The 16,933-nt window shown below is 49.9% G+C and overlaps 5 protein-coding genes across 5 annotated transcripts; 2 read left to right on the top strand and 3 right to left on the bottom strand.

Moving 5' to 3' along the window:
- Positions 1 to 2,891: 2,891 nt before the first annotated feature.
- Positions 2,892 to 3,560, bottom strand: N7508_009207 (uncharacterized protein; the record flags this gene model as incomplete). Its single annotated transcript, XM_058467270.1, has 1 exon — positions 2,892 to 3,560. The coding sequence occupies one exon, from the start codon at positions 3,558 to 3,560 to the stop codon at positions 2,892 to 2,894; it is 669 nt and encodes a 222-aa protein (XP_058315116.1).
- A 667-nt stretch (positions 3,561 to 4,227) lies between these two features.
- N7508_009206 (protein MEMO1) lies at positions 4,228 to 5,438 on the top strand (the record flags this gene model as incomplete). Its single annotated transcript, XM_058467269.1, has 3 exons — positions 4,228 to 4,382; positions 4,432 to 4,500; positions 4,559 to 5,438. The coding sequence occupies 3 exons, from the start codon at positions 4,228 to 4,230 to the stop codon at positions 5,436 to 5,438; spliced, it is 1,104 nt and encodes a 367-aa protein (XP_058315115.1).
- A 321-nt stretch (positions 5,439 to 5,759) lies between these two features.
- N7508_009205 (uncharacterized protein) lies at positions 5,760 to 5,939 on the bottom strand (the record flags this gene model as incomplete). Its single annotated transcript, XM_058467268.1, has 1 exon — positions 5,760 to 5,939. The coding sequence occupies one exon, from the start codon at positions 5,937 to 5,939 to the stop codon at positions 5,760 to 5,762; it is 180 nt and encodes a 59-aa protein (XP_058315114.1).
- Positions 5,940 to 7,015: 1,076 nt separating this feature from the next.
- Positions 7,016 to 9,239, top strand: N7508_009204 (glycoside hydrolase family 71 protein; the record flags this gene model as incomplete). Its single annotated transcript, XM_058467267.1, has 5 exons — positions 7,016 to 7,075; positions 7,129 to 7,657; positions 7,704 to 7,929; positions 7,982 to 8,576; positions 9,132 to 9,239. The coding sequence occupies 5 exons, from the start codon at positions 7,016 to 7,018 to the stop codon at positions 9,237 to 9,239; spliced, it is 1,518 nt and encodes a 505-aa protein (XP_058315113.1).
- A 2,765-nt stretch (positions 9,240 to 12,004) lies between these two features.
- Positions 12,005 to 13,438, bottom strand: png1 (peptide-N4-(N-acetyl-beta-glucosaminyl)asparagine amidase; the record flags this gene model as incomplete). The annotated part of the gene is made up of 3 exons (XM_058467266.1): positions 12,005 to 12,411; positions 12,462 to 12,862; positions 12,918 to 13,438. 3 exons carry the CDS (start codon positions 13,436 to 13,438, stop codon positions 12,005 to 12,007), a joined length of 1,329 nt encoding a protein of 442 aa, XP_058315112.1.
- Between the last annotated feature and the right edge of the window lie 3,495 nt (positions 13,439 to 16,933).

The following is a 16,933-nucleotide window of genomic DNA, read 5'->3' as shown; positions in this document are numbered from 1 at the left end:
AAAGGATCGCACAAACGAAGGATATTCAAAGTGCTATGCCGAGAAAGCCCCTTTTGTGTTGGAATGTCTTGGCCCGAGCTCCTTCTTTGGTATATTAAGCACGGATATCCTGCCCAACGGTCCGAGGTGGGATCTGCGAGTAGTAATTTTGACAACCCCCAAGCCAAGTCGGAGGGATGCGGGTAGAGGAAAGGTGTAGATGCGATCAGCGTGGCAAGTGGAACGACGAAATGATCCGGCCTAGTCAAAGATGAAGATCTAACAAGCGATTCGACTTGTGGTGGCTGCAGACAGGAGGTGTCAAAAGGTGGAAAAGCTCACAGGTAAGTGGAGGGCGGGAGCTCCGAAGCGGCAGCCTATGAAGCTCTGCTGTACAGTGGGTTAGCCTCTTTCACAGGCAATGCAAGCGTGATATTAACAGGGCTGAACTCCACCAAGACCCAGTTGGCATGTGGAGGTTTGGAGAGATAAAAAAAGCAAGGGGAGGAGGTGGTGGATTTGCGGGTAGAGGAATGCGTCATTATGTACGGGGTTTGGACGGGAGTAATTATCCACATAACCGCAGGCGGTAACCCCACGAGGTTGTACTTACTGGGTAAGTGGGAGCACACAAAAGGGATCTCCCAAGAAGATGTGACAAGGGAAGAAGCTAAAGTGAGCAGAGAGAGGGGAAGACTCCGCCACCGCTAACGAAAGTCGATCTGCTATGTTTTTGGCCACGGCGGTCTCGATTCGGTGATCTCGGAGGATCTCTCGGTCCGGGCTATACAACAAAGAGAGTCTGGACTTGGATATTTATAATTTTAGACTGTGTATTACACTTAGATATAGAACCAGATGTAAGAATCTAAGGGGCAAATCTAACTTTTCCTCCAGCTTCACAATTTCAAGAATAGCCGAAATTGTGGTACTTTTGACTATAACTTATTTGTGCGCCCTGTCTTGTCTTTGATCTCATGATGGAATTTGTCTTGTTCATTCTATTAGACAAACACATTCTCATTAGCGCGCAGTAAGCGACTGTGCTCCGTTTCTACTGCGTACATGCATTGAAATTTGAATTTGGACCATCTGAAAAGACCAGTGCAAATGAACTTGAAGAACCAGTCTCAAAGGCTTTTCCGAACCTACCCGGCCATTGACAAAGACATCCATCTAGAGCTTGGACCCCGCAATGCCTCCTATCAGAAGGGGCAGAGATTAAGGTGCAGCACCACTGACTCAACGACTCGAATCCACGTTCTGGAGCAAGATAGACACATCACAAGGAAAAAGTGTTGCTGCGTCCCTGTTGGCGCTTTGCGTATATATTGTATCGGCCAAAGTCCGTTTCAAAGATACACACCCCACCCCTGGCCTGCTCGCAGCGGAATCGGACACGAGCCACAGATAGTCTTGGTTCTGCACGAAAAGAACACTCACTGCGTGCCAAGGTATCTCTGTGGCGGGACACCGCTTTTTGCCCCTCCATCCCTACTCATCCAGAGTACCCGCCAATCGCTCCGTGATATCGAGCAGCGGACCTACTGGCCAAGTCAAGTGCGATGCAGCTGCAGTGTTCCCCGTGCCACGTTCATAGAGCAGTGAGCGCCAGGGCCCGTAAGGCAAACCTCCTTGGCAGCCCCACACCCAACCTCGTGCTAGCGAAACAAGGACCGGGGAGAAAAGCGTAGGGCATGGACAGGGGACAGGGCTCCGAGTGCGGCGTAGTGGGCGCTTGAATGTGATAGATCGTGACCACCGTGCTTGGTCTTAGGTGATAGGGCCAGGTTTGTCATTCGAGGGAGGAGTATAAAACAGCCCCCAAAACAGGAATGTGACGGTCTGGTGGATACGAGTTTTTGTTGGAGCCTAGAGGTCTACTCCAGCTCGATTTTCGTGATATGACGCCCCGGTATCACAATAAGGCCTATAAGTCGGCTCGTCATGTTCACCCTGACAGTTGTGCTCTTTGCTTCTGATCCTTCCGTATATTCATTCTCGCTTACGGCGGCTTGTACCGCTGATGTAGTTGGCATGCGGTACTCGAAGGAATTGGCGAGAATGATGTTGCGGTCCTGTTGAGATTCGGTCAGTCCAGCTCAGAGGGTCGGTCCTGTAGGACCCCACCAACGACCACTTACTGCATCGGTACACTTGAAGAGCCCGACGAACATCCGAGTGTCAGTCGTGTGAATCCGCAGTGAACGACCTAATAGCCTCTCCAAGTATTGAGTACCTTGGCTGTTGTCCATGGTTGGCGGGGTGCTCGTGTCAGCTGCAGAGTTCTAATGCACCAGGTGAAGTCCGAGTGTCAAGCTGAGGAGTAGTCAACTCAGAAAAGGAGGTGGATAGAAATTTGATAGACGGTCAAATGGTTCTCATGGCAGGTCCGGGGTTCCTCCGGGTGATGGTTCAATTAGGGAAACGACGCAGGTGGGCGAACAACCGTTTGTGGAGCCTGAGGCCAAAAGCTCTGACCAAGCACATGTATAAATCCGAGTTAGGACTGATAATTTGGTAAAGTAGCTCTCTCTAAGTTCCTCGGTCCACTTTTTGTATATTCTTGCGCAGTTAGTCAATCTCTACCCATCATTGCCGGTTTGCTTCGGTGCTATTGTCAGTATATGCCTGCCTTTCGCAATGTAAAGCTCATATAACCCAAATCAGGTTTAGATATTGGCTAATTCTATTCACTGAAAGCTATAGCCCATGATCTTTCAATTAATCCCGCATATTTATCAACGCCAAGGACACAAAACACCTGTTGTGTCAAAAATGATTATATCAAGGCTGATTGTAGCCTAAAACACCTTGCCCGAATAACCCAATAGGTATCACGAAAGAGTGAGAGGCAAAAGCAAGTCTCTCCGCATATTAACACCAGCTATGATGGTCACGAAGTCTCGTGATCATACCCAAGCCATGCCTCCAGCCCAGTTCCTGGATAACTGACCGGAACTATCACTTCCACTGCCGCTATTCACATCCATGTCCATATCCATATCCACGTCAGCACCCATTTGATTGAATCCGGGACTGTTGCTATCACTTGTGCTCGAGCTGTCCGCCGAGGTCATCTGCTCAAACGCCCGGCGTCGGAGAATGTCCTCCTGTGCAAGCGCTGTCTCATTTGCGCGAGGCGCAAGCGCTTGACGGGATGGTCGGAAGGGTGATGATTGCTGGGGTGTTGGTTGAAAGAACCTGTGTAATGTTTGCTGTCGCGGGTCGACCTCCACGGGTGCTTCGAGAGCAGCTTCCGATTCCATTGTATCCATTTCAACCGTCGATGCAGGCACTTGTTGCTTCTGAGCGGAAAAGATCCAGCGTAATGTGTTTTCTGTAGTCTGTAAGCAACGCTGAAGGACAATGCGATCAAGGGGTGTCTCGTGGCTAATTGGGGCCAGAAAGAAACACGTACGGTAAATAACTTGGTCGCTTGGACGGTCGTCTCTGAAACGCTTGCGTGTCCGGCTGTGAAGGTGATTGTTTCCATCAATCACCATGCCCCATTCGCTGGGGGCCGCAATTGATGGGCTGGATGGGACAGCTGCAAAATCAGCCTTGCGCTTGAGGGACATTATTGCGGGTGAGAGGATAAGCTGGAGAAATTGCGTGTCCAGAGTCTGAGGGAGTGAGATTGAGAGGAAGAGGAAGGCTGCACTCTGAGAATGCAATTGGCCAAGCGCGTCAATTACGGGATTCGCGTTGCATTCTAGTCACGCTAGTCCTAAACGGGTAATATAGCTAGTGTTCCATTAACATGTTGGGTTGATGCTCATTTCTACATGAAATGCTGGATTTCATAGTGGATATTGATTATGGTCGTTGTCGATAATTATCGTAGCTAGTTTAAGACTACCATGAACCTCCTGTCTAAACCACCACGCGGCATCCCTAGTACCTAATCATTCCTCTGGTATCCAGGACTACAATTCAAGATTCAATATCAGACATAGCATACATTTGGAAGAATCGAGGTTTTGTACAAATTTAAACCGGCCAATTTCTTAAAGTTTTGCATATAATATATTGATGTCAAGCATCTTTGTCTTAAATTATATGATTTGGAGCACTATCTGGTTAATTCAAATAAAAACCTTCTTGGCCACCAATACTGGCTCTCGTTCAGGAATCTAGGTGCCTTCATCTTCATATTGAAGCTTGTTGGGGGATCCCCACCATGACGCTCCCCGCTTCTTTATCTCCCCGAGCTTCACCTCATCAACACCCATCCTATTGACTAACATGTCTTCCCGACGCGCATCTCACTCTGGGTCATGGTATACAGACAATGGCCGTGCCTTGGCCCGACAGCTGGATGGCTGGTTGGGACTGGTGCCGGATACAATGGACAAGGTCGGTTCGCTGCCAACCGCGGGGGCTAGAGTGATCATCGCACCGTATGAGACCCTCATTTAGGGTGAGCTCAAAACAATTCTAACCAACTAGACATGCGGGATATTCATACTCAGGGCCCTGTGCTGCCTACGCATACAAGGCCCTGGACCTCTCGAAAGCGTGAGCTTATCATCCCATCATCTCACCATCCCACCAACATCCGATACTAATGAAACAGGAAACGGATCTTCATCCTAGGACCATCGCACCATGTTGCACTGTCAACACTGGCTCTCCCAACCTTGACTTCTTATCGTACCCCTCTATCCGATGAACCCCTCCCACTAGACACCGAACTGATCACCCAGCTGTTCGCAACACAAGCAACCAGACCCAACGGGTCAAAGGTTAGCTTCACAACCATGACAAAGTCCGTCGACGAGGACGAGCACAGTATCGAGATGCATCTCCCATACGTCCACCGCTTGCTCCAGCTTCAATACCCAGATGCCCCAACCTCAGAATACCCCCCTTTGGTCCCAATCATGGTGGGTAATACCTCGGCTGCAACAGAACAAGCATTTGGTAATCTTCTCGCTCCCTACCTGGCCGACCCATCCAACGCCTTTGTCATAAGCTCAGACTTCTGCCACTGGGGTCTTCGCTTCCGCTACACATACTACGTCCCACAGGCTCCCAAGCGTGGGCCGTCACTCCCTGTGTCTAGCGACCAGCTTCCACAGCCAGGATCGGATGCCAACAGCGTCAGCGATAGAATTGAGATGGTTTCTGCTGGTCATCATCTGCGCCAGCGGGATCGAATTCCGAGTCGTGAGCCTGCCATTCATGAAGGCATCTCGGCATTCGACATGGCGACTATGGCTGCTATCACCACCGGGTCTGCCAAGAATTTCCTGGACGTGATTGATCGCACCGGTAATACGGTATGTGGGCGTCATCCGATTGGCATCATCATGGCTGCTCTGGAAAATGTCACAGCTAGTCGACCGGCAGACAAGCAAGGGCGTTTCTACTTCTTGCGTTACGAGCGAAGCTCGGATGTTGAAGATGTGAGTGACAGCTCGGTTAGCTATGTTTCTGCCTTTGCAGTGCTGTAGGCTAGCTCATGCCTTTCTGGCTCAATGAGTTTATCCAACCTGCTTTTCTTAGATAACAATGGTATCGAGTTTAACGAATGATCATGAAATAACGCAAGTATCTTACAGACTCACGTTCACCATGCTCCCAGTAGACTATTGGCTCTCCGAGTGCAACTGTGATGGTCGCGTGCCTACTTCGAGGATGGACACATTTGTTTAGTGTGATACAATGTAGCACTCGCTCCTGAATCGCCGCATTCACCGGCTTGACACCTGCCCAGGTGGGCATATGCTAGGACATGTTCAGTAGGAGCTTTCTCCGGGTTCCCCAGATTGCGGTTAGGCCAGGACTCGGTAGATATCCGCTACTTCCAGCTGCTGAAATACCATGCAGCACATGTGTACACCCTCGGAATCTAGCAGGTCCATGCGATTCCAACAGCGGAATGAGGCATAAAGCACGAGATCACCACAACGCTGTCCGAACAACATTGCATTATTGTCCTCGGGGAAGTACATGTAGAAATAGAAGCATCAATTATTCAATCAGTGTGAGTAAGACATGCTTTTAATTCCTTTAAATTATTCACAAAACAGGATTCAGGTGAAACTTGAATTTCTTCGTCCTTAAAAACGCCACGCCAATCGGACACATTTGACACGAGAAACACTGTGCACATCTATGCTCTATCAGAATCTGATTGCTCTTTTGTTTAACTCATTTCCACGTGTAAGTCGTAATCTACCTGCAGGGTCGGATGCTTAGCCCCCTGAGACACCTTCGACTGATTAGTTTAGAGATCTAGATCTCAACCGTCTGCAGCCTTGTACACTTTCCGGTAGATGCAAATCGCAAAAGCAAATCGCAAACTAGACTGGAAAAGACTAGACCAGACCGACTAGATCTATCGACAGTAAAAAGTTCCGATCAGCCCCTTCCTATCTATCAAACATAAAACACACCCGTCCCTGAAATTAGCCGCCGACGAAAGGAGGCGTCGCCCAACCAATCCCATCGGCCCATCCCACCAGGTACAAGTCTTTGCCATAAGAACCCTTGCATTGAAATGTGCCCGTGCATGTTCAGATCCACAGGGGGGCACAATGTCCAAATCTCGTCTCTTGATACACATCCACATTCCCGGATTGTAAGCGCCGACGTTCCCCGTCTGACAGGGTGACACTGTAGCAGTCGAGGTCCAATCCTTCAAGGTTGACAGGAAGGGTAAGCAGCGCCTTGCAGGGCCATCGGAGCATTGTGGATTGTGCATTTGTGGTTTGTAGGCGCATATGAAGGGTGGATGATCAGGGACATTGTGGCGTGAATGGAGGGGCCAGGGCTGATTGTCAAAGACTCTGGAAGTCTATATATCGAGATTCCCATTTCGCCCCTGGTATCTTCTTTTGCATGAGCTCTGGTTTTAGTTCACAGTCTTGAGATCTTGTTCTCGTTCACTCCTTTACCTTACGTAACCAATCCTTGGCTGGACCTTGGGTTTATTTATTTCGCCGAGATGTTTCGTTTTATCTTTCTGGCCCTCGTAGGGCTGATTCCTTTCATTACTGCTTCGCCTACTCCTGTGGAGTTTAACAAAATGTCGATTCGCGATGAGGATGCCAATCACGGGAACAGACTGGTTTTCTGTCATTTCATGGTGAGACACGTTTGTTTTGGTTTTTCTTGTCTGGCACCACTGACAGCTTCTAGATGGGCGTTGTGAGCAACCGCCAAAATGCCAGTGACTATGATGCCGACATGAAACGCGCCAAAGAGGCCGGCATTGATGCCTTCGCCTTGAATATCGGCACTGATTCTTACACCGATACCCAGCTGAACTTTGCCTATCAATCTGCCGCCGACAATGGGATGAAGGTGTTTATCTCCTTTGATTTTAACTGGTACCACGTCGGCCAGGGAAGCGAGGTCGGCAATAAGATTAAAGAGTTTTCAAACCACCCTGCGCAGCTTATGGTTGATGGCAAGGTTTTCGTGTCGTCTTTCACCGGCGATGGTGTCGATTGTGGTGCGATGAGAGCTGCAGCTGGCTGTAATGTCTTTTTCGCGCCAAACTTCCACCCTGGACAGGGTGATTTCAATGATGTGGATTCTGCCCTGAACTGGATGGCATGGGGGAGTGATGGATACAACAAGGCTCCGACTGCTGAGCGGACGGTGTCAGTTATGGATGGTGATGCCGCGTACCACTCGGCGCTTGCTGGGAAGCCTTACATTGCTCGTGAGTGACTATCAAGGTCTTACCTTGGACCTTGCTGACTGAATAGCCGTCTCGCCCTGGTTCTCGACGCATTTCGGCGACGAAGTCTCCTACAGCAAGAATTGGGTCTTCCCCTCGGACCTCCTCTGGTACAACCGATGGAGAGAGATCCTCGCGACCAAGCCCCGTTTCGTGGAGATCATCACCTGGAACGACTACGGCGAGTCGCACTACATCGGGCCCCTCTCATCGCCTCACACAGACGACGGCTCCTCAAAATGGGTAATGGACATGTAAGCACGCAAGCCCCAAGCCATCCAAACAACCAACTCACAAGAAACACAGGCCACACAATGGCTGGCTCGACATGGCCAAACCCTTCATCGCCGCCTACAAAGCAGGCTCGGAATTACCCATAGATTTCCTTGAAGAAGAAAAAATAATCTACTGGTACCGCCCATCCCCCAAATCAACCAACTGCGACGCAACAGACACAACGATGCAAAACGCCAACAACGCCAGCGGCAACTTCTTCCGCGGCCGCCCAGAGGGCGCAGATACAATGCAAGACGCCGTCTTCGTAGTCACGCAGCTGAAAGAACCCGCCTCGGTAGAGGTGACGTCGGGCATGAACACCCAGACCTTTCAGGCACCGGCAGGGGTCCGGGCTTGGACGGTGCCGATGGGCGTGGGCGCGCAGTCGTTCCGTGTGATGCGGGACGGACAGACCGTCGAGGATCTGTCTGGGACTAGTCTACGCGATATTAAAGACGAGTGTCCTTGTGGCATTTACAACTTCAATGCTTATGTTGGGACGTTGCCTGCTGATGCGGAGATGGATCGGCTAGCGCCGGATGGGATGGCGCTTTTGCAGCAGGGATTAAAGGTTTCTTGTCCGACTAATACACTGGGGAATGCTGTTTCTGGTGGTGACTCTCCTGTTCGTTCTCGTAGTCCGAGTCCGAGTGGGTGTTGTACGTGCTAGGCATGTATGGTTTGTGCAGGATGCAGACCTGGTGAAGGGGAAGATTGTATAGATCGAGTCTAGAGTTTAGCCGAATGGAACCGATTCATTTTCTTGTCTCTTTTCTTATCTGAGCTTGGCTTAGTCTATTCATTAGGGAGCTTGAATGTTATCTTTTCACCGACTCTTGCTTTGTTACCCCTTGACCGTTTCGAATTGTCGGGAACTTGTGCAGTCCTTGTGTAATTCTGCCCGGTCTGATCAGCAGGTCATTCCAATGCTATTATATTAAGGGCCTTCCTTCTAGTCTCAGAGCTAGCTTCGGCTTCATCTTCAACAATGGCCCGTATGAAAGGGGTCTTTTCTTGGGAAGATGTTCTGGCTCAACGGTATCAGAGTAAGATAAGCCGATCTCCTCTATCTCATCTCCAATCTCCAACACTTCCCTTGTTTACCGCGATTTCATACCTCACCTCCCTCAGTCTACAAACTTTGCTTTTACTATCTTGTTGAATCTAACAACCTCGTCAGGCAACAAACCCCCTCCCCTCCCCCGCAAACGCCCCCAAATCCAATGTCCCCAACCCCAGCCCCAAAGCCGGCTATTGGCACGGCTATCGCCGGAACTACGTCTCATGATCTGGGAATACGTCCTGGGAGGTCAACGCATACATATCATCCAAAGGAGCCAGCAACGACTAGGGCACGTGCTCTGTCCAGTTCCACTTGAGACCTCGTCAGCCTCAACTTCGCCATCACCATCATCTTCAAGATCCGCCTCGCCGTCGTCGGCATCGGGATCCTCATCGGCAAACCACCACAGCCGCCGAAACACAGAGTTATTCTGCGAAATCTGTCATGGAGGCGGTATCCCCCAACCAGCAAAAGAAGGCGATCTAGCACGCCGAAAGAAAAGTATGCTGTTGGGTTTAGCGTTGAGTTGTCGATTGACGTATGTTTACACTCCCATACTCCCAAGCTCCCAAAGTCACGACCATACCCATCCATACCCACTATTTCCAACCTAACCTAACAATTTTCCCCCCATCAGCTACAAAGAATCAATCCAAAAACTATACACAACTTCAACCCTAGAGTTCAGCAATCCCTGGACAGCATCCTACATGCAACCCACAATCCCAACCGAATCATGGTCCTCCATCCGGTACGTCGAACTGCGCTGGTCTTTTCCGGGCCATTGGCTTCCTAGTAAAGATCCCGTACGGGCGATCTATGTTTCTGCAGGACGGGCGCAGTGGATTGAGACTTGTGTCGCTTTGCGCGCGTTGGCTGGGTTGAGGGCGTTTGTACTTGTTCTGGGACGGACCTGGTTCGCAGAGGAATTGGGGGTTCTTGGGGTATTTTTAGAGCCGCTTTTTGGGTTGGGTGTTAGGGGGAGGAATCAGGAGCTGGTGGTGGATGGGGAGGGGGATATGTTTTCTGATTGTCCTTGGAGCGATGATGGGGAGGATTGGTGTGGGAGTTTGGGGGGTTCGTCTCGTGCTTCTATTCCTTCTGTTTCGGGGGGTGTGGGTGAGCACTGTGAGGCGGCAGTTTCTCCTACCTCCTCCCTCTTTTCTTGCCCATCCTCATGTTCCTCTTCCGCATCTCTGGCCTCCCTACCCAAGAGCTATACCCCCGATATAACACCTAACACATATATAGCAGACATGGGTAAGTGGGAACTCCGTCTGGAAAACCAGAGTTACTACACAAACGAATTAGTCAAGATCGAAGAAGATCTACAGGCAAGAGGGATCAACTGCAGGATTACAACGGTGTGAAAGAACGTGTTGATAACATGATGAGCTCGAGTATGCATATCAATGGCGTGATTCAGATATTGGCCGAAATGTCCAGTTATGAATGACAGTAAATTTGATTCTGATTTAGTATTGACAGTCCGATAATTGATCCGATTAAAATACCGTACTCCGTACTGATGAACACATCCATCCCTATCTCTTGGCGATCAACGTTCTAGAACAGATGGTACGTGTACAAGAATATAGTATGTGTCAACCCAAGACTGGTTTTTAGGACCATTTGGCATAATACTGGGAAGTGAACAAGTAAGACACTGGTGCAGATCGGCGTGTTGATCACTACGGAGTCCGCAAGACGCGTTTGGATGAGGTGTACTGCATACGCACTCGGATACGAAGTTATCTCCAAATGCACATGTACAGCAATATATATGTATATATATACACATACAGACCACGTAGAAAATGTGAATTAATAAGAAAGACGCTCTAAATCGGATACACAAAGCAGAGTTACAATTGACATTCCAACCCCCTTACCCTTAGCCTAGCCCTAAACAAAGTCAAAAGTCAAAGACCCTAATGTGAGACCCTGGACCCACGCGCTATATATGGAAATACGTGTACAGTCACACGGTTTAACCTACGGACCGTGCCTTGAGCTTGGGGAATGATTGGGACTTGGATGTTTGATGATATATTATGATATCATGTTCGGAGATTATCTATCTTTTTCATTCCATCTGGATCAAGGGTTGTTATGTGGGATGTCGCCAGGGGCAAAAATCAAAACCTGTCGGCCGGCTCCACCGGCACAGGGGCGCTAAATGTAGCGCGGGGAAGATCGCACATCATAATCAAACCAGTGCAGTATTGCTATGGTATTGGATACAAGGATTGGATGAGTCTAGTGTTGTGAAAGTGTGGTATTGAATAGGGGCATTCCCTGTGGATAAAGAAGTAGATGTAAAGTAGAAGCAGCAGAAAACAGAAGGACCCAAGGAAGTGGTCAGGTATAAGAAGAAAAGAGAAAAGAAATAGAAAGATTGAGCTAGCAATCCAGCCAGGATATGCAGACATGCAAGTGTAAAACATCGTGAGAGAACTGGGTGCGTGAATCGTACATGTGCAGCCCCCAAAAAATATTAGAAAGATAGATAGGAAAGAAACATTTGAACGTCACCATAGGCGCCGTGCAGAACAATGCCCAAGCCAGAATGATGCGAAATATCCCAAAAGCCCAGATTAAGTGCTCCAGATGTGGTATCTCAACAGGTAAGGAAATGATGTCTCGTGTCGAGTGGTAGAGATTGTGTGATCGGTGATCGGAGACAGCATAGTGGTCAACATTGTCAGCCATGGATGGGCAGGTAGACCTGCTCCGAGTCCGCGGTCGCAGATGCTTCAATGTAAGCATAGCGCGATGTGTGCTAGCGAGGCCAGCCGCGTGGGCTGTCGCGGAATGCGACCGCAGTGGCCTTGGTCAATGTGGTCACTATGCCGAGGGATGAAAGTCGATGCGTCCGTTAGTCCTCCATGTCAGAAGGCTGCATATCCAGGTCGCTCGATCGTTCGATGAGGTGGTGTTGAAGAAATCCCTTCAAACCAAAGGTGAGATTGCCAGATACCGGCTATAGTTTACCGTCCTTCGGGGGAACGGTCGGGGCCCGAGTTACCGTGGCCTCGGGCGGCGAGCCATTCGGTCGATGCGCCCTGGCGAGCACCGGGGTGCTTTTGGTCCTCCGGGCGACCGACGAGATGGCGAGGAAGCATGTTGTTGATTTCTGCTGCCAGAGCAGAGGCCATGTAGCATCGAAGCTCCTTCTCCTCGCGCTCATCCTCCTTCTGTAGACGGCGTTGGTCGGTGGCTTTCAGACCTTCACGGCGCTTTCGTCGGATTTCGTGGATGGACCAGAGGACCACCTCTTCGGGGGCACGGGTACGGGGGCTTCCATGGCGAGAGAAGCTGCGAACGTAGCGGCGAGTGACATCGGTCGCACCATCGATAGAGAAAGCGACACAGTAAGAGATTTTGCGTTGCCATCCTAATGCACAATTAGTATCAAGTATTGGGAGTAAAAGACAAATAACGAACCTTCAGTGTACAGGCGAGGCTGGTCCCAGGCACCTTCACAGGCATCAACATGGACCCAGCGTCGCTGATGTTCCGAGTACACTTCAGTCCAGACATAGTCCTCCGAGTTCCAAACCCAACGGACACGGGCGCCGACCGCACGACAGAACATGCTGAAGCAATTGGCCCATTCACCAACACGGCCCCGTCGAGACTGTAGCAATTGCCAAACATCGGAGTAGCGGGGGAATCGTTCGTGAGCGCCACAGCTGTTATCGGAGCATCGGTACAGCTCGACGCGGGATGCGCCCCGGGCGGTTTCGTCGGGGGTGGGTGGCGTCATGCCTTGAGCGATAGTCGGCATGTGGCACTTGGAGCACGGGGGGTTGTTCACAAATTGGAAAAAGGATCCCTTGAACCACCTGGATAGCTGTTAGCAAGGGCGCAGAGTCTAGACCGGGGAGAATTCCAGCATACCTCAACAATGCTCGAATCACACAATCTTGATAGCCCCATTCCGGTTTCCCGCCCACGCTGGCGGCCTGGGCTTGCATGATCTGGGATTCCTCTTCGGCTTCGGAGTACAGACGGTCGAGTGGAATGACGCACAGAGCCTCGTCGAGAAGGCCTGGATTTTCGTATTTGGTTGGTGTGACGGATAACCCCTTGAGTAGGTTGAAGAACTTGAGTGAAGCGGGATCCTGAGGCGGCGATGGGAAGACGGGGAGGCCACGCAGGGCGGAGTTTGCCGGCTTTGGTGAAGCAGTCGTAGCACCAGGTGATGGAGGTGGAGGTGGCGCCCGTGAGGGAGGTGGCGGAATCGATGAGCTGGACAAGTTGGAAGGCGCTGGTGACTGAGTGCGCGATCGAGGCAGTGATTGTTCCTGGAGGCGGTTGAAACGCTTGGTACGCATCAACTGTTCGAATTCGTGGGTAAGGGTTGTGGCATCATATTCCTTCGCAGTCGGCTGTGCCGACCTGTGTCTGCCGTCCGCCATGGTCGAAAGGGATCCGGCAGACTTCAGTGAGTGATGCAATCCAGGGTGAGTCGACGATGGGCGAAAGGGTCAATTTGACCCAGAGCGGCAGTGAGGTGGATGAAGAAGGAAGAAAGAGAACAGTAAAGAAGGGACTGCCACCGAGGTTGACGTATGAAAATCCAAGTCAGGAGGAAAGAGAGAGAGCATACGCAGTATTACGAGCGTCGTCAGCGTCTCGCCCCAATCACGGGCCCCGCGGCCAAGCCGCGTGTGCGAAACGGAAAGCCAAGAAAAGACCCTTTTTCTTGTAATTTTCTTTCCTTTCCACTCTCTTACACCCTTCCACTGTCTTTTTCCTCTTCCACTCCCTTTCCACTCTCTTACGTATAATACTTGGCAATATTCTGTAATTGCAAGTAGTAAAAATCTATATATTATTTCATATAGTGAATTATGTCGTATATTTCTTCTTGACTATATCACTCAACTATATCAACGTAATACACAGTATACGCGCGGCCATGGACGAAAATCGCACTTTGCACACACTTTGCCCACCCAAAGGCTGGAGACGCGCAAGCGTCCGTCTTGGCATTTCGCAAGATCGGGCTAGAGCCTCCACCGCCCTAAGCCTGATGAGGTGGTGCTGACTGTATTTGGCACTATGAAGGGGGCTTGGCACTGTAACATGGATCTAACTTAGTGTCAGTTAAGCTATAGGTGTTGGTATATTGTAACTTTCGAATATGTTCACGTTACTACCTTATATCTGTGTTTTTTTTTACGGGCTAGGGCTAGCTATAAATATGGACCTGCCACGCATACCCGCTATTCCCAATCACAACTTCCTGTTTGTTTCTCCCGAAGACCCTGAAAACTAGTGGAGTCATGTTGCTCTCAGGGTCATCTCCTATCGAGTTAGGCAGAAATTATACACTTCTCTGATTTCCATGGTTCATAGTCGATCTATATCCCGTCTCCAGAATTGTCGGAATATCGCGACACACACGCGTATTAATCTGTCTCATGACCAGACGTGTCAACCATAGTCAATTGGAGACGCTATGATCTATACTTAGCACTCTTAGCTCAATATTAATAATCAGGTACGGGCGATGGACCAGTATCTGCCCAAAGTGTACTCCGCACTCTAGGGTTACAACGCGGCATGTAACAAACACTCAGCCCTGAAATTTCGGGAAATTACCCTGTTCACTTCTATCTGGGGAAACCGATCAGCCGCCGGTGTTTCATAGTCTGAGCCGCGTTTGAGAACGAAGTAATGTGGCTGTGCGAAATAGGCAGCAAACATACCAGGACTATAAGGGAAGGGTTGTCACGTATCAATTTGAGATTCCAAAGTTATTCATGTATACATGTACATAATAACATGTGTAGGTATCTACCCCTTTAACCCACACCCATTACGGTACATGCTTAGCTCGGATGGCGCAACCACACCTCAACGGGTCCACTCAATGCCCATGCTCACTGACTGCAACGATTCGTATGTGCGATGCAAGGAACCCGTGGCACGGTATCGTCTTCCGCGAGGGGGAAAGAAAGAAAAAGAGCACCTACTGAGCCGAGCAACGAACCAATTCGCGTTGGACAAATCCCGCCAAGAGCCAAGACCCGCGTCATCGGAAAGTCAAACTAAGACACTGCTTATCCTGTATAGGACATAACTAAGCTTGACTCCCCGCCAAGAGGGTGTATACGACTTCATCACTTGGCTTTGGCTTCAATCTCGCCATGTACATTCTGCGCGTCCACCGTCTATCCTTGCCAGAGACTGGTACCGTGTGGCGACGTCGACGCTCGTGCCGTCCCGAGCCAAGGAGGACACGCACGCGCCGGAGATCATGCTGCGCTGACATCTTCCAGAGCTTGGCCTTGCGTTGACATCGATCGACGTTGACGTTGAATTCTATGTGTTCTTTCCTGACACCGACAGTATGAGATAATAGCGTCGCTGGGTGGATCGCTGCGTCGTGATTTGATCCACTCCGGCTCCTGCACTGTCGCAAGCTCCTTTCATAAGGCTTGAGAATTCTTCCGCGCGCTATCGCTTTTGGCCGTTATTGCTCGTTGCGTCGCCTCTATCTGGTGGCTTGGGCCGACGCTATCGTCGGAGCGACGTACTCGAATCATCGTTGGTCCGAGTGTGCGCGGCTCTGGTGATGTTTGCTGCACTAATATTCTTGCACTAATCCCGAGTGACGTATTCTTCCGAAAGAGATGAGTCTTGCGCTAAGTTTGTCGGACTCTGCTAATCGTTTTCCGGGGGCTGGTCATTTACCTGTCTTCCTTTGGGCCGAAATTAACCCTGGAAGTCAGCCATGATATGTTATCCTGGTTGTAGATGCCATCGTCTTATTTGATCACTTATCTTCTGGTTGTTGGTTAGTACACAGTCTATTTTCTTATAGTCACATTCAGCTTGTAGCATCTTGCAGGCAGTGAAGCATCACGCAGGACCTCCATGCAGTTCTTTGTAGAATCTACTGTCGTGGTCTCACCAGACTAGGAAGTCTTGAACTCAGTCAGAACCACCATACTTCTATCACTCTATCATAATATTCCGACAGGTTGGTTTAAAGAACCACAAACTGCTACAAACTTGACCCGTCACTCGTCACTCGTCACGCGTATTATAGTTGGCTTCTTACTGCATTTTTAAGCCTCCAGACTGATGTATGTTGTCATGTGTTCCCCAGCAACCCCCACAAATATCGATCTATATAGCCGAACATGGAAATTGATGGTGTTGTCCCCGGAATACATTTGAAATCCATGGAAGACCAGGGCGGTTGCATCGAGTCGCACCTTCCCATCACGCTCATAATGGATCTTCCACTTCATGATTGCCAGCCTCGCAGGTTTGACAATCGATCACAGACCACTATTTTGTACAGTTTGTACATATCGCTTCAATGACAATGTTTATTGCGTCGATGTGAGTTGATCCCCGGTACTTGCATAACAAGACTGACCTTATATGCTCATTGCTTTCAGGTTCCTCCCCTGGACCATCGAATTCAAAGCCACACCTGCTGCAGACAAACGAGATGAATCAGATAGCCATGCTGCATTCGATGGCCCTGCCCCCATCTACAACTAGCCTCGATCTATAGCATCGGGGCTTCCGGGATCGCCAATCGTGGAATTCTCAGCCCCCCAAATGGAAACAACAATCCCTCTGACTCTCAATTGATTCACCAATGCCTCACACCTCGGAGGTCAAAAAAATACTTGGGCATTGGGTTCATCGGACGATGAATGGGATGACCCGAATCAGCCTCCTGGAGTCCGGGCGGACCGTACTCGGAGAATAAACCAGCCTAAATCCACAGCGACTGGAGTTTCATCATCGTTAGTGGCAGGAGCACCCTATCTGCAGGCAAATGAGGCACTTTTTGAACCCCAAAATGGATCAGTGGACGCTCAAACGCTTGAGGAACAAGAGAATGATTGGGGAATGCTCTCCACCGACGAATGGAAGATCAAGGA

This window comes from Penicillium antarcticum (genome assembly GCF_028974205.1).
Source record: "Penicillium antarcticum strain IBT 31339 chromosome Unknown utg000009l_segment0_segment0, whole genome shotgun sequence".
NCBI classification, from domain to species: Eukaryota; Fungi; Ascomycota; class Eurotiomycetes; order Eurotiales; family Aspergillaceae; genus Penicillium; species Penicillium antarcticum.
The sequence above is the reverse complement of the archived record's forward strand: the minus strand, read 5'-3'. Positions and strand labels throughout refer to the sequence as shown.